Source organism: Colossoma macropomum, unplaced genomic scaffold (assembly GCF_904425465.1).
Source record: "Colossoma macropomum unplaced genomic scaffold, Colossoma_macropomum, whole genome shotgun sequence".
NCBI lineage: Eukaryota > Metazoa > Chordata > Actinopteri > Characiformes > Serrasalmidae > Colossoma > Colossoma macropomum.
The window spans coordinates 22,798,625-22,813,640 of record NW_023494799.1 but is presented as its reverse complement, the minus strand read 5'-3'; the positions used below and the strand labels follow the sequence as shown (position 1 = coordinate 22,813,640).

The 15,016-nt window shown below is 39.4% G+C and overlaps 1 protein-coding gene across 1 annotated transcript in view; it reads right to left on the bottom strand.

Annotated features, from left to right (window-relative positions):
* Positions 1-413: 413 nt before the first annotated feature.
* The window catches only part of LOC118818609 (ADAMTS-like protein 1), a 61,612-nt gene continuing 47,009 nt past the window's right edge, over positions 414-15,016 (bottom strand). Inside the window, exons 13-16 of the mRNA XM_036585859.1 lie at positions 10,643-10,847; positions 8,853-8,959; positions 6,193-6,407; positions 414-3,285 (exon numbers count right to left, since the gene is read on the bottom strand). Coding sequence (XP_036441752.1) covers positions 3,173-3,285; positions 6,193-6,407; positions 8,853-8,959; positions 10,643-10,847 — 640 coding nt within the window. The 3' untranslated portion in view covers positions 414-3,172. The remainder of the gene's footprint in view (positions 3,286-6,192; positions 6,408-8,852; positions 8,960-10,642; positions 10,848-15,016) is intronic.

Genomic DNA, 15,016 nt, shown 5'->3' with positions numbered 1-15,016 from the left:
ATGTGCCAAAATATTATTTCAATACACTATTACTTGAGTATGAAAGAATAAATGAAGTAAGTGACACTTTGCCGTATGTACCAGCAATGATCAACAAGAAAAATAAACTGTTTCAGAAAAGTGTATTTATTGTCTTTACACTATAACACAGAGAAATATGTATATTGTTGTATTTCCATTCAGTCCTCTCTCACCTCTCTTCCAAAACAGGCTTCATTAGCCTGAGGGTTCTGGACAAGAGGTCATACATGTCAGTAGGCAGTGAAATACTGTTGTATTTCTGTACTATTTCTTAATGAGTGGCTTTTCTCGACGAACACTGTAAAACGTAATTAAAATGCATGCGTATAAATACAGTAGAACATGATACTCAACTCACGGATTACCAACATCAACAAGTGCTAAATGTTTTAAACATTTTTAGCCTTAAATATGGATTACAACCTAAACTAAACTGCCAAGTAAGAAAATAAAGTCCAAAATCTCTACACTCAATGTACAATATTGCACTTAAAAACACATTATGTACAAGAAATATTTTACAATGCAGCACATTGGTTCAACACACACACACACACACACACAAAACGTACATCTGAAAAGGCTTTTCCATTTCAAATGGAGAAACCATTACAGATGTTTACTTATGGCAGCAACGCTTCACTACTGTACAAACAAAACGCTTTTAAAGGAATAATCTACTGATCTCAGTCCGCTGTGTCTGTAGCATGTAGTCGATTAGCTTAAATCAGGCATGTCAAACTGGGGACCTTCCAGGCCAAAGTGCTGCAGAGATCAGTGTTTACCCTCGTCTTGACCTCGACTCTGAATTCAATTCATGAAGTCTTTTTTAATTAGCTTATAAGCTAAATCAGGTGTGTTTAATGAGACAGCGTGCAGAAGTCTGCAGTGTTTTGGCCCGTTAGGACTGGAGCTCGACACATGTGCCTTAAAAAATCTTGAGGCGTTTCCCTGAATTTAGAAAATAACAGAAAACCTAGAAGTCAGTGGGCAGACGCTGAATACCATCAGTAAATGAGTTTTGGTAGAACAGTCAGGGATTTGAAAATTAAGTTGTTCATTTGGAACTAGTTTTTTGAGGGAGAAGAACCTGAAGGAGAGTGAAAGCAACTGGAAATGCTTGTTTGAAAGTTGGATAAAACTTCATAAGAACAGCTGAAAGGCTGCCACACACCAAACGCACCATGTGTCTAAAAATCCAAAACCGTCATAAAGAACATGTACACGCACCACACAGCACCTTCCAGCTCTGCTTAATTTCTCTGAGCGCCACAACATTACTAGCGTCACCTCATATATTTTAGCTGAAAAACAGTGAGTTTGTGAAAAGTTAGTTATACCAAATGTGACCAACTCACTAAATGAAAGTTTTACTCCATTAACTCTGTACGAGTAGAGTGTAAATGAGCTTGTGCTTGGTGGTTATTGGCGCTGTAACTGATATGCAGTGCTGCACGCCGCATCTGGTGGGGTAAGGTTTAGAGCAGCGGACTGCCAATGGCCCTCTTACAGTATACATATTGTCAGAACAAAAGCTTGCATCTCCAAAATGGAAACTTTACAGGAGAGGTAAAAAACCCACTTTACTTTTAATGAAAGTCAATAAAACCAGACTTTTTTCCTAGTAAATTGTGGCCATTTCTTTTGGTCCATTCGTCATGAAATGTACAGAGAATATAAAGGGCAAAAGGCATTTTCAAATTTTGTCAAAAACTGAAGCAGCAATATATATATAGCACAAGCTCATTTACACTCGTAAAGAGTTAATGGAGTAAAACTTTCATTTAGCGAATTTATGGTATCATGGTATTACAGTTCTCCATCTAAAATGTACAAGGTGAAAAGTTTACAATTTTTTTGAAATTGCAAAACTTCATTACAGTATGTAGACATTTAACCAAACATTGTAAATATGATGCATATCTTTGTGATAATGGGATTGCGAGATCAATCCCTTGTGATGCTACAGCCATCTGTGGCCAGGAGTCCAAACAGAACAGTTGGCCTTGCTCTATCTGGGTGGCCCCCTTTTACTTCCTCCCCATCACTCAATGCTGTGCTACCCAGCACAGGCGTCTGTTAGCTGACGTAACAGAACTGGTGGTTAGTGTTCTCCTCCAAGCGTTTTCAGCTGTCCAATGACGGCGGCAGTTCGAAAAGATGCGGTAGTGCTTCACGGGTCTCGGAGGAGGCCTGTGTTTGCCTTCGCCCTCCTAGCACTGGTAGTATCGCGTGACTGGGGGAGTCCTAATTAGTGGGTGGAATTGGACACGACTAAATTGGGGAGAAAATTGAACAGCCCAGGTGAGTTAAGTCTTGTGAGCCGCAAAAGCTTTTATGGTTGGTTTTTTGGGCTGCAAACGGTCAGAAACCCCTCATAGCCTCTAAGTTGTATAGTTGTACTTTGTAATTTGCATTACATACGCATATATTTAAAATATTTATGTAATGTTTATAATATAGAATTCAGCAACTGCACATTGCTATTATATGTGTATTTTGATTACTGGGAAACGCACTGAAGTTACTGTCTGTGGTAACTGACAGTGCGATACAGATGCAGCTGATGGAGATGAGGTTTAGAGTATTCCTTTAATGTAATATTGATGCAGTTTCTCAACTAAAATATCAGAGGAAAAAGAAAGCCAGGCTGTTTCGTCTTTTAAACTGTGCGTGACTGATGGGTTTAATGTCAGTACACTATGTACACTTTCATCTGTACTCACTTCAGTGTCCCTTCACAGGTGTGAATGGTCCAGCAGTATTCTCTGTTTCTTACCTCAATCAGTAAAGCCAAAAACACATTTCTCATAAATTAATACGTACATGATGCCGTTAATGAACAGGGTTTAGTCGGGGGAAAAAAAGAGAGAAAGAGAGAGAGAGAGAGCTTTTTTTTTGCTTTTTTAGTGCTTTTCTCTCCTTCAGTGATGAATTGAATTGTCAAAGCGCGTCCATTTCAGCTCACTCTGTGTACCAGAGTCCTTTAAGTCCAAAAATAGTGCAGCCAGCGCTGTTTCCTCACTCATTCAGCGAAGTCTTGAAGCTTTTTTCATACATCTGTAGAGGCAGCACACGCTGGGATTGGATAGAGACGTATCGGTCAGCTTTGGGTCTGCCGGAAGGGCGTGAGCAGGTCTGTTACTGACCACTAGATGTCGTCCTGCGAGCAGGACTGGCAGCAGCGCTGGGTGTATGGCTCCACCGGGCAGAGTCTGAGGCGCTTCACCACCGCACAGTAATGCGTCGTGTCCTTACACTCACCTACACACAGCAAGAGTTAAACAGAGTGAAAAAAGGCCGAAAATACAACCTGAAAACAAAACATATATATGATAAACATATGTGTGTGTGTATATATATATATATATATATATATATATATATATATACACACATACATACACACACACACACACACACCCACATACTGTAATTCTGTTCACTCCTTTACAGCAGTTGACCATGAGATCACTACTCTGACCAGTATATCACCACTCTGATTACCGTTTCATACTAGCTGACCAGTATATCACTACTCTGATTACCCTTTCATACTAGCTGACCAGTATATCACTACTCTGATTACCTTTTTATACAGGCTGACCAGTATATCCTGGTAAGGGAGCCGATATCCTGTGGCCCACATAATGGGAAACTAAATTTTCCTAACTTGAAATAGAAGTTTGAGGTAGTATCAAGTTTCAAAATGTAATATTCACTCCAATGTCCATACAGTTCATATGGAAAACCAAGCTTGAATGAGACAGTATGCACATGCACAGTAACAAAAACAGCCTTTTTAATTCTAAGAAATGAAGGTTGGAAAAAGGTCATATAGAAATGAATAATGACTGATTTTAGTACATAAACCCTCACAAACGGCTCTGGCAGACATCAGAGATCATTGCTGGATATAAGCCCTTCAACAGGAGATGTAGTTTAATAATGATTGGACCGACAGACACAATCCAAATTTGCTTGGAATAAAATGTGGCTGCATTTTAAGAATATTAAGAAGATATAAACGTTATTTTTTCCGTCTCTTATAGCGTTACCATGCTAGACATTGACATTTTCTTATGTCAGAGAGAAAATCAAAATGTCAAAAGAAAGTAAAGCTGTCCTCAAACTTTCAGCACAGCTGGTGTAAATTCATCTTGTACTGTGGCTACAAGAGGAACCAGCAGTGACGGCTGAAACTGAAAGCGAAGGTCTGATCTGATGTGAGAAGCTCACTGCCAGGGCTTCACAAAGAGCGCTTGTGAAGAAATCTTCAGCCAGCCAAACAATACGGCAGCCTTAAAAACATTACGAGGCCATCTGAGCTTTTACTGAATATTCCTTCACTCTCTGTTTCGCTCCAGCTGTACAAGAAACAGGAGGAAGGTGTCGAAAAGGAAAAAGAGCAGGAGGAGGGACTCTCGGTCTGTCATGCTTAAACAACGGAGCTCCAACTGCCTGGAGAAGATGGACACACGTAGATCAGCTAGTACAATTACACTGGAAAAACCTGGCAGGGATCACATGCTGATCACTACTTTATAGTGGTTAAACAGTACAGCACCAATCTGGTCACTTTATATTGGTTGACCAGTATATCACGACTCTGATCCCTGATCCCTATGTAATACTTGTTGACCTGTATATCACTATTTTGGTTACTGCTTTATACTGGTTAAACAGTTTATCACTACTCTGGTCACTTTATACTGGTTGACTAGTATATCACCACTCTGATCACTATTTTATACATGTTGACCAGTATATCACTGGCTGACCAATACATCACTGCTTTGGTCACTTTATACTGGTTGACCAGTATATCACTACTCTGATTACCATTTCAGACTGGCTGACCAGTATACCACTACTCTCTTCACTATTTTATACTGACTGACCAGTATATCACTACTCTTCACTGCTTTATACTGGTTGACCATTACATTATTATCTGGTCACCACTTTATACTGCTTGACCAGTACATCACTTTACAGGTCACTGCTTTATATTACTTGACCTGTATATCACTACCCTGAGTACTATTTCATACCAGCTGACCAGTGTATCAGTACTCTGGTCACTTTACTAGTTGACCAGTATATAAACATTTTGGTCACTGCTTTATACTGGCTGACCAGTATATCACTGCTCTGGTCATTTTATACTGGTTGACCAGTATATCACCACTCTGATCACTATTTCATACTTTTTGACCTGTATATCACTGGCTGACCAATACATCACTACTATGGCCACTGCTTTATACTGGTTGACCAGTATATTACCACTCTGATTACTATTTCATACTGGCTGACCAGTATATCACTACTCTGGTCACTGCTTTATACTGGTTGACCAGTATATTACCACTCTGATTACTATTTCATACTGGCTGACCAGTATATCACTACTCTGGTCACTGCTTTATACTGGTTGACCAGTATATTACCACTCTGATTACTATTTCATACTGGTTGACCAGTACATCACTACTCTGGTTACTGCTTTATACTGGTTGACCAGTATATTACCACTCTGATTACTATTTCATACTGGCTGACCAGTACATCACTACTCTGGCCACTGCTTTATACTGGTTGACCAGAATACCATTCCTTTGGTCATTATTTTATACTTGAATATCATCACTGTGATATCAAAACATAAATTTTTTTACACCATTTGAAAATGCTGGCTGTCCTTTAACTGTGTAAACATTTCATGACAAGTTGATAAAAAAAAACTATCAAAATATATTATTAATATACTATCATTACAATAAGACATTTTTGCTACTCCTTTGAAGTTTTGAGGGGTTCACATGTACAGTGGTGTAGCTGGGTTGTCACTGCTGGGTTTAGAGTGGTCCACCACCCAAAACTGTCCAGCCAAGAGTGCTCTGTGGTCAGAAACTGGCTGATGAGGGGTGAGAGGACAGCTAACACAAAAAGTGTCGCACAGAGGGGCTACAGTCTCTAACTGTACAGCAGTAAGGTGGAGCTGTAACAGAGAGCGTTAACAGCTGGAGAGATGTCAGCAGAACAACCTGACCATCATGCAGAAACAGGAAAGTGAAGAGTTTATCAGCAGCACAAACACAGACAGTAGAGCGTCATTAACTGTCTGGATCTGTGGTGATTGTAAAAGGTTAAAGGTTACAGACGTACTGCCGCAGGAGGTGATGCTGCAGTGCTGCCAGGTGAGCGGACGCCGTTGCCAGGCGCAGTGCAGGTCAGGGAGGGTCTTGTTATTATGCCGATGGACACATTCGACCTTGCGTGACTGAAAGCCGCTCCCGCAGGCCGCCGTGCAACGTCGCCATGGCAACACCCGCCAGTGAACGTCACACATTTCTGATGTGCAGTTCCGCACTGAGGCTGGCCTGAGGGGAGAGAGAGAGAGAGAGAGAGAGAGAAAGAGAGAGAGAGAGAGAGAGAGAGAGAGAGAGAGAGAGAGAGGGAGAGAGGGAGAGAGAGAGAGAGAGAGCTTGTATTATCATGGTGAAATAAAAAGTGTAAAAGTTGTAATTTAATTTGAGTTCTTCCTTGTTTGCCAAATCTGTGAATTTTAAATACATTAGTTTCCTAGAAGCAAAGAAATAAACAATTTGATGCCATAACAAGTACATTTTAAGCTTTCCCAAAAGCTCAAAGTAGCTGGGTTTCCATTCTAACATTTCTCAAATTTTTAGTGAATTTCTGAAAAGTCGATAAAAGAAAATGCAAATAAATCAGTGTTTCCACTGACTATGGTTCTGCGCAAAGACGAAAAACATGTTTGTGCTGTCTACAACAAAGGAAACCTTTATTATCTGCGTTCAAAGCCGTTGTAAGATCCGCGATATACGCACACCTATGACCACCTCACAGCAACTGAACTCAATCTTTGACTCACATGCTGCTTACATGAACCACTGAGTGTACTGATGAAGTAACTCCTTTTTTTTGTTTAAACTGAGGGGAAACTTATGTTCCTAATTAGAACTAGTCTGGTCAGCTAACTAACAGGCTAAAAGATCATCATTAATATCATAGACTTGAATTAAAGTACTTACCATATGATTTACTGTAAAACAGCAGTATAAAAGTGTAAAAAACTCAGGCTGAATCCTAAACGGCTCTGTACTCCCTAAATAGTGTGCTTGCTAGGGAAATTTAGAAATTCTAGCCTCTACAGTCAAACAGTGCATTATTTATCGAGAGTCGATGTGTCTGAATCCGAAATGACTGTTTCTTAGCTATATTATACACTGTTGGGCTGCAGGATCCAGTATTTAAATTCTCTAGTAGTGCACTATGTAGGAAGAAGGGAGCCGTTTGAGATTCAGCCCCAGCGTGAGAAGAGGAGCGTTGCTGGATTGGTGCTAACTAAGACTTGTGGTGGTAAATTGGTGACCAAAACATACTTATAAAGCAAAAGTCTTTGCATTAAACAGTGCTGTATTATCATATATTCATTGTTATATGAGAAAAATTCCTGAAAGCCACTTGAGGCTTTGCGTTACTGTGATTCGCTTCGTGCCTAAGAACCCTTCCCCATGATCGCAGTACGGCATCTCGTGGCTTATTACTTTAATGTGGCACCAAAAAGAGTTTCTCTATTGTTACAAAGTCAAGCTTGCATACAATAGAAGAACTCTTTTTGGTGCTATATGGAACCATATACAACACATTCTCCATCAATCTGCAGCAAAGAAATTAGGCACGCAATTGTTCTATATAGAACCTTTGCCTTTACTAAAGAACCCTTGAAGAACCAACTTTTTTTAGGAGCGTAGAGCAGTTTTGACAGCCCTCTGTCAGCTACGCATGGCTGTAGCCTTAACAGTCCAGAGACAACAGGTGGAGCGGAGCGGGCAGTGGCTGAAATCACTCTCCCACTTCACCGCCACCCACCAAATCCCTGAGAGTTCTGAAAGGATGAGGTGCCAAACCATACCTGTCCTGCTACATCATCATATATAAAAGAGAGCTGTTCATCACCCTTTTTCACATTTCTCCTTGACTGACAAACCAACTTTTCCACCTCATCCCAAAGTTTTTTCCAATATTTAGGCATTTTTTGATGCATATTTACAAAATATGCAAAAGAAGGTAGATAGAAAAACCAGTAGTGTGAATCTCAATGTGGGGGTATCAATCTCAAGATGGTTGTCAAAAAAGCACATGGACTTATTCTGACCTTTTTATTTGAGAATGATAACTCCATAGAATTCCCTGCAACAGTGATATTGATATCATTTTGTCATTATAAGCTAAAGCGGAGCAGCCGAACGAGTGAAAGTACATCCACAGAGCAAGTGCAGCAAAAAAGTCTGCAACTGGGGTGGGTGGTTACGGTAGATGTGTAGCTGCGCTTAGCAGAGCAGCTAACCTAGCAGCTTACATCACTACCCTACAAACATTACATGATTATTAGCTTTCTGAGCTACAAGGCTTTCACACTTGGAGCGCTGTCAGAAAAGTCTGCCATCTGAAGTAGAACACTTGTGAGAACGTATTTCTGCCTGTTAGTGTTATATAGTTTTAAAGTAAACATATCTCTTTATTCAGTATGACAGAGTTGCAAAAGAGCTCTTAAATGTTGGCAAATGCTCCTTTTCATGTTAAGACTGTGAAAAATAAAGTGCTGCTGGTTTGTCATTTATGGTCAGCAGTGCTATGTTTTACCATGTGTTTCGTTATGTGTGATAATGTATCACAGCAAACCAGTTGGTGCTGCAGATAGATTTTAATGTTCGTATTTTCTACATATGTGCACACAAATGTGCACTTGTCTTACAGGCCTGTTCAAGGCAGCCTGTGTTTGTGTGTGAGCTGCAACACACCTCTGTTTGGGGTCGCAGGCAGAGTTGGAGTTGGAGCCGTTCAGATGTCTGCAGGAAACTGTCCGGCTCTGAGTGGACACAGCCGGACCCAGACAGCGACCAGAACACTGAAAAAAAAACACAGAGCAAAGTCTCCAAACAGGTGCCCACAATGACAGACACTTATTTGTGTTAAAGGGGAATTACATCAATTTCAAATTTAGAAATTTCTGCATGATTAAATGGTTAAGATGTAAACAGAGTCATTCAGGGTGGTTTGGTGTGAAACTGTGACTCTGTTCTAGAGAAACTTACTGAGTCAGAATGTTTACGGTGGGGGTGATTAAACTCAGATTACATGTGTGGGTTCACTGGTGGTTTTGGATAGTACATAAAATGTCTATATTTGTGTTGTAGTCATGGTGACCCCTGGTTCCTATCACCACCACTATAAAGACATCTGAGTCTCTACAATCAACTATTTCACACCAAACCACTCTGAATCACTCTGTTTACTGTGACTATAATCCAAACACTGAATTATACAGGAAATTTCAAAAATCAGTGGAATTCCCCTTTAATCCGCCCACTTTAATTTAGCTTCAGCACTCTTCAATTTTCATAAAAGTGATCATCATGCATTTTCTGTTTAATAAGCAAAAATAAACAGGCCAGGACTGTTAAACAGTTGGAGAAAAGACAAAAATATCTAAAGACAATTTGTTTCCAGAGCAATAAGACTGATTAACAAATCCTAATGATGCAGTTACAGACTGTAAACCATCTGTTGATCCACAGCTCTAGTTCTTCATCAGTGGTCAGAGCTGCTCTTGTCTAGATATTTTTTTAGTCTGTACAGACTACAGTCTGTAATTGTATACCTACATAGTGGAGCTATAAGGTCAGTGTTTCTGGTAAAATGGCCAATGAATATGACTACCTTATAAATTAGCAACTCAAGGTATAATCGTACTAAGGAAGTAAATTTTATTTATAAAGCATATTTAACATCAACTATCATTGCAAAAAATATAAGCATAAGAACCAAAAGGACAAATAAAACTGTATGAAAATGAAAATAACAGAAGAAACAAAGAGTGTGTTCACATGCACTCAAAAATCTGATCATAATCAGATTTCTGTAGTTATCTGATTATTCAAATGGTCATGTAAACAGCATACTCCGATTTCTTAGATTGGAGTAAGGTCTAGAAATCCGATTAAGAAATCTGATAAATAGGCTGGAGTTTAGCTCAGTAATCAGATTTCTCAGTGCATGTAAACTCTTACTCTGATTTCTTTCAGATTTCTCAGTCTGCGCATCTGTGAAAACAGACAGCGCTACCGGAAATACCACTTTTGGAGTGACACTAAAACTAAATACTTGACGAAATGAAGCATTTAAATAGTCTTCATCTTCTAGATTATGTATGCTCATATTTTCAGGTAAACTGGCGCAATGTTAAAAAAAAAAAAGCTGCGGCAAGTTTTACATCACAATTACGTCACGTCTTCTTCTGTGAGTTTATTGGCTGGTTGCAAAGCAGAAATCTGATTACTGTCTGATTCATGTAGACCTGGAGTTTCCCCATTATCTGATTACCGAAGTGCATGTAAACGCTTTGATCAGATTACTGACAAAATCTGATTTTCTGCAGTTATCAGATTATTAAGTGCATGTAAACACACTCAATGTTTGATCAACAAAATAGTAATTCATTAGCCTATTCCTATTAAATGATGTAAATATTATCGTACATATTGTTTTTATTGTACATATTTGTATATTTGATTGCGGGCAGTCAGTTTACCTGTCCCCAGGATCCGGTGACCCACTCAGCACAGGCGTCTGATACACACGCCTCACTCTCCTCCGGCTTAGGGGTCCCCTCACACTCTGAGTTGGGCAGAACCCGCATGCTCCCATTGGCCTCCAAATGCTGACAGGAAACCTGCCGCTGCCGGATGCCTCGGCCACACGATGAGGAGCATTTAGACCAGACGGTGGACACCCAGCTGGAAAATGATTCAAAGTAGACTGTTTAGACTCAGACATCAGTAAGAGTTTAGCATTTAAAGCACACTGGATCTCAAGCTCTGTTAAATTGTGATGTTTTTGCTTTTCTAACAAACTTAGCTCAGAAGAGCCTGATCATTAACAGTCTCGTGGGAGCACACACAATCTCTAAACAAGCATATACTTCTGGGGACAACGTTTTAACCTTTTGGTGTTGGTTTGCGGCAAAATCCATAGAAAACGCCTCCTCTAATCCCCGCCCTCCAGTCCGTCCTCTTTTAACGTCGAAAGTACAATCAGTAACAGAAGCAAAACAAACTAGTGAGTAAAACACTATCATTAGCTAACAGAACTGTTTTTTGTAAGAGGTAATGTGGTTTAGTCAGTGAGAATGAAGAGGCTACACTCTTAAAACAGATGGTTCTAATATCTAATAGAACTTCTATCTAACAAAATTTCTAATGGAATTAATATCCTAAATGAATTTCTAATAAAATTACCATCCAGTATAAAGTTCTAATAAAATGAATGTCATGAGCAACACTCTGCTAAAATCCTGCAGCGACAAACTTATTAAACAGCTATTAAGGCAGTAACAGGCCTCTCATCAGATTCCTTCCTTCCTTTTATGAAGAAGGAAAATCTATTTTGAGCAAAAATAGTTCCCATCTTTTCCGCTGGTGACATCCAGACGGAGCCGTGCTGTCCTGCTGCAGCTCGGTTTGTGTACGAGTGTGCTCGGTGTTTGAGAGGCAGGTCGTCAGGCTGAGGAGGAGCGCTGCGGGGTCATAACAAAGACGGGCTTTGTGCGAGGATTCCCCCCCATAACGGCCCGGAGCTGACGCTAAGTGCTTTCACAGATCCGTATGATTCATGCGCTAAGCCTCACCGCATGGCAATAATCAGGTGATGTTTTTGGCATGAATATCCATCCATATACGCACGAAAGAAAAACCCAGTCAAGCTGCACTATCTGTCTCCTGCTTCTTTAAAGGTTCTGTATTTAGACCCAGACGCTACATACAGCAAATCTCTGACAGCCTGTCAAACAGAGGAGCACATACTGTATCACAAATACAGCCAAGCTGTCTCAGTAAATGACTAAACAACAATCTGATTAATATTATCAGATAATAATATATAACTTCGCACCTAAAGTCAGCATTCAGATTGTTTAATCGTTAGAAGGCCTGGTTATCACTGGTGAAATATTATATATTTTTATATCATGTTAATTACTGGAATTGCAGTTGTTGGAATTATCGGAAAGTGCAGCTTCTAAACTTTTAATTCCGGCCACATTTGTATTTGTGAGTAGAAATAAAGATACTTTGTTATGATTTTAATTTAATGAAATGTTAATCATGTATTTCTTGACATCGAAACAGAACAATACAGACTCAAACCTTGATTTATGGAATGCAACTCAAATTGTGACATATTTAGAATTATTGATACTTTTTAGCTGACTGATTATGTTGACAATGTAAGTTAAAATTCATCATTATTTTGACATTTTAAGTCATTATTTTACTTACTAAGTCAAAATACCAAGAGAACTCATTTTACTTTGAAATAAAACATCAAACATTTGACCTGATACATCAAAATTTGGAGAAACTGCTGCTTGGAACTTTTTTCTCCAATGTCGTGGAAATAAGCTCCCATGCAAAATCATGTAAGCTAAACAGTTTTACTTTGCAGTGATCATATATCAATTTGCCTGAAGGTTTAGCCCCACATCAGTGCAAGCTGTCGGTTATTAGCGCCTGTTTTAGTACAACCCCATTTCCAAAAAAGTTGGGACACTGAGCAGAATGTGCAGAAATAAAAATAGAATGCAACCATGTCCAAGTCATGTAAACCATATTTTTAAAGGAAAATACTACAGACAACACATTCAACGTTGAAACTGAGAAATTTTATTGTTTTTTGAAAAATGTGCCCATTTTGAATTTGATGCCAACAACATGTTCCAAAAAAGTTGGGACGGGGGCATGTTTACCACTGTGTTTCATCACCTCTTCGTTTAACAACACTCTGTAAGCGTTTGGGAACTAAGGAGACACGGCTGCTCAACAGTTCAGAGTCTCCTTTGTCGTATTTTTCATTTCATAATGTGCTAAATGTTTTCAGTGGGTAACAGGTCTGGACTGCAGGCAGGTTAGTTTAGCACCTGGACTCTTTTACTGTGGAGCCATGCTGTTGTAATACATGCAGAATGTTGTTTGGCATTGTCTTGCTGAAATAAGCAAGGCCTTCCCTGAAAAAGACATCTGGATGGCAGCATATGTTGCCAAAACATGTATATATCATTCAGCATTAATGGCTACTTCACAGATGTGGAGGTCGCCCATGCCATGTGTACTAATGTACCCCTATACCATCATGAATACTGGCTTTTGAACTGTGCACTGATTACAAGCTGAGTGGTCTTTAGCCCAGAGGACACAGTGTCCATAATTTCCAAAAATAATTTCAAAGTTTGATTTGTTGGACCACAGGACACTTTTCCACTATCCCTCAGTCCATTTTAAATGAGCGCAGGCCCAGAGAAGGTGGCAACGTTTTTGGATCCTGTTTATGTATGGTTTCTTCTTTGTGTTTTAGAGTTTTAACTTGCATTTGTGGATGCAGTGATGAACTGAGCCCATGCAGTGATTTCCACTACAGAATCATGTTTGTTTTTAATGCAGTGCCGCCTGAGGACCCAAAGATCTTGGCTAGCCAATGCTGTTTTTTGGCCTTGTCCCTTGCATACAGAGATTTCTCCAGATTCTCTGAATCTTTTAATGTTATTATGTACCGTAGATGATGAAAAGCAAAAGTTCTTTGCTATGTTGATAAACGTTCTTCTTGAATTGTTGCACTATTTGCTCATGCAGTCTTTCACAGAGTGGTGAACCCCCCCTCATCTTAACTTCTGAAAGACTCAGCCTCTTTGAGATGCTCTTTTATACCCAATCATGTTACTGACTTGTTGCCAATCAACCACCAGGTGTTTTTTTAGCATTACACAACTTTACCAGCCTTTTGTTGCCCCCGTCCCAACTTTTTTTGGAACGTGTTACTGGCATCAAATTCAAAATGGGCATATATTTTTCAAAAAACAATGAAATTTGGTATGTTGTGTTTGTAATATTTTCAATTAAATATGGGGTTTAAATGATTTGCACATCACTACATTTTGTTTTTATTTACATTTTGCTTAGCGTCCCAACTGTTTTGGAAATGGGGTTGTAAATCTGCCCTCTTGAAATCTCTCTGAAACGGTACATTTACCAGAGAAGGAAAAACATTCCTACCTTTAATGCACCTTATTGCAATGAGATTTTATTCTAAATAAATTTGGAGCATTTCTGTCGACCCAACTGTCATGAAATGTTCAAACAATGTGAAGGGCAGCTGGTGCTTTCAAAAAATCGACACAGCAGCGATTCATCTAACTACGTCATTACTATTTAAATGACATATTAATAGCATGGTAAATGAGAGCAATAACTCCAGATGTCTACAGGTTATTGGAGGTTCTCTTAAAGCTGAGCCGTTTCTGCTTTAGTGCAGCTGAAGCTCCCGCAATGCTCTGACACAGAGGAGCTTTGACATGAAGATAGAGGCGAGAATCTCCTGCAGCGTCTTGCTGGATTCATTCGGCCTGATTCATGGCCTGTAGAAGTGTCTGTACATCCTGCCCAGAAAGACTTATGTTAGGAGGTGGATGACAGATGTTTTTTTTAACGGCAAATGGCAGCTTGGCCATGAATCGCAACCCGGTGCTCAGGAACATCGCTGCACCAGGCTTTCGGCTGGATTTAGTTCACTTTCACTCATTTCAGAGCTTGAAATCCATAAAGTGAGCCGTCATCTGTGAAGAATTTCTTGAAGACAGAAAGTGTATGTCTGTGTGCTTGGCAGGAATATGACTGATGTGCTTGTAATAGCAAATACAAATTGATAATTTGATGATAATTCTGATAATTAATAATATCAAACAGTAGTTTTACTTAGATACTGCTGTACTGACTGACTGACTGTCTGCTGAAAAACTGATCAGTTCTTAACTGTTAAACTGTCAAGGCTAATAAAACAGAAGAAATTTTAAATGGGACGATTTTTTCATTTAAATAACATCAGTCGGGCTTGATAATATCCATAGCAGTATGCACAG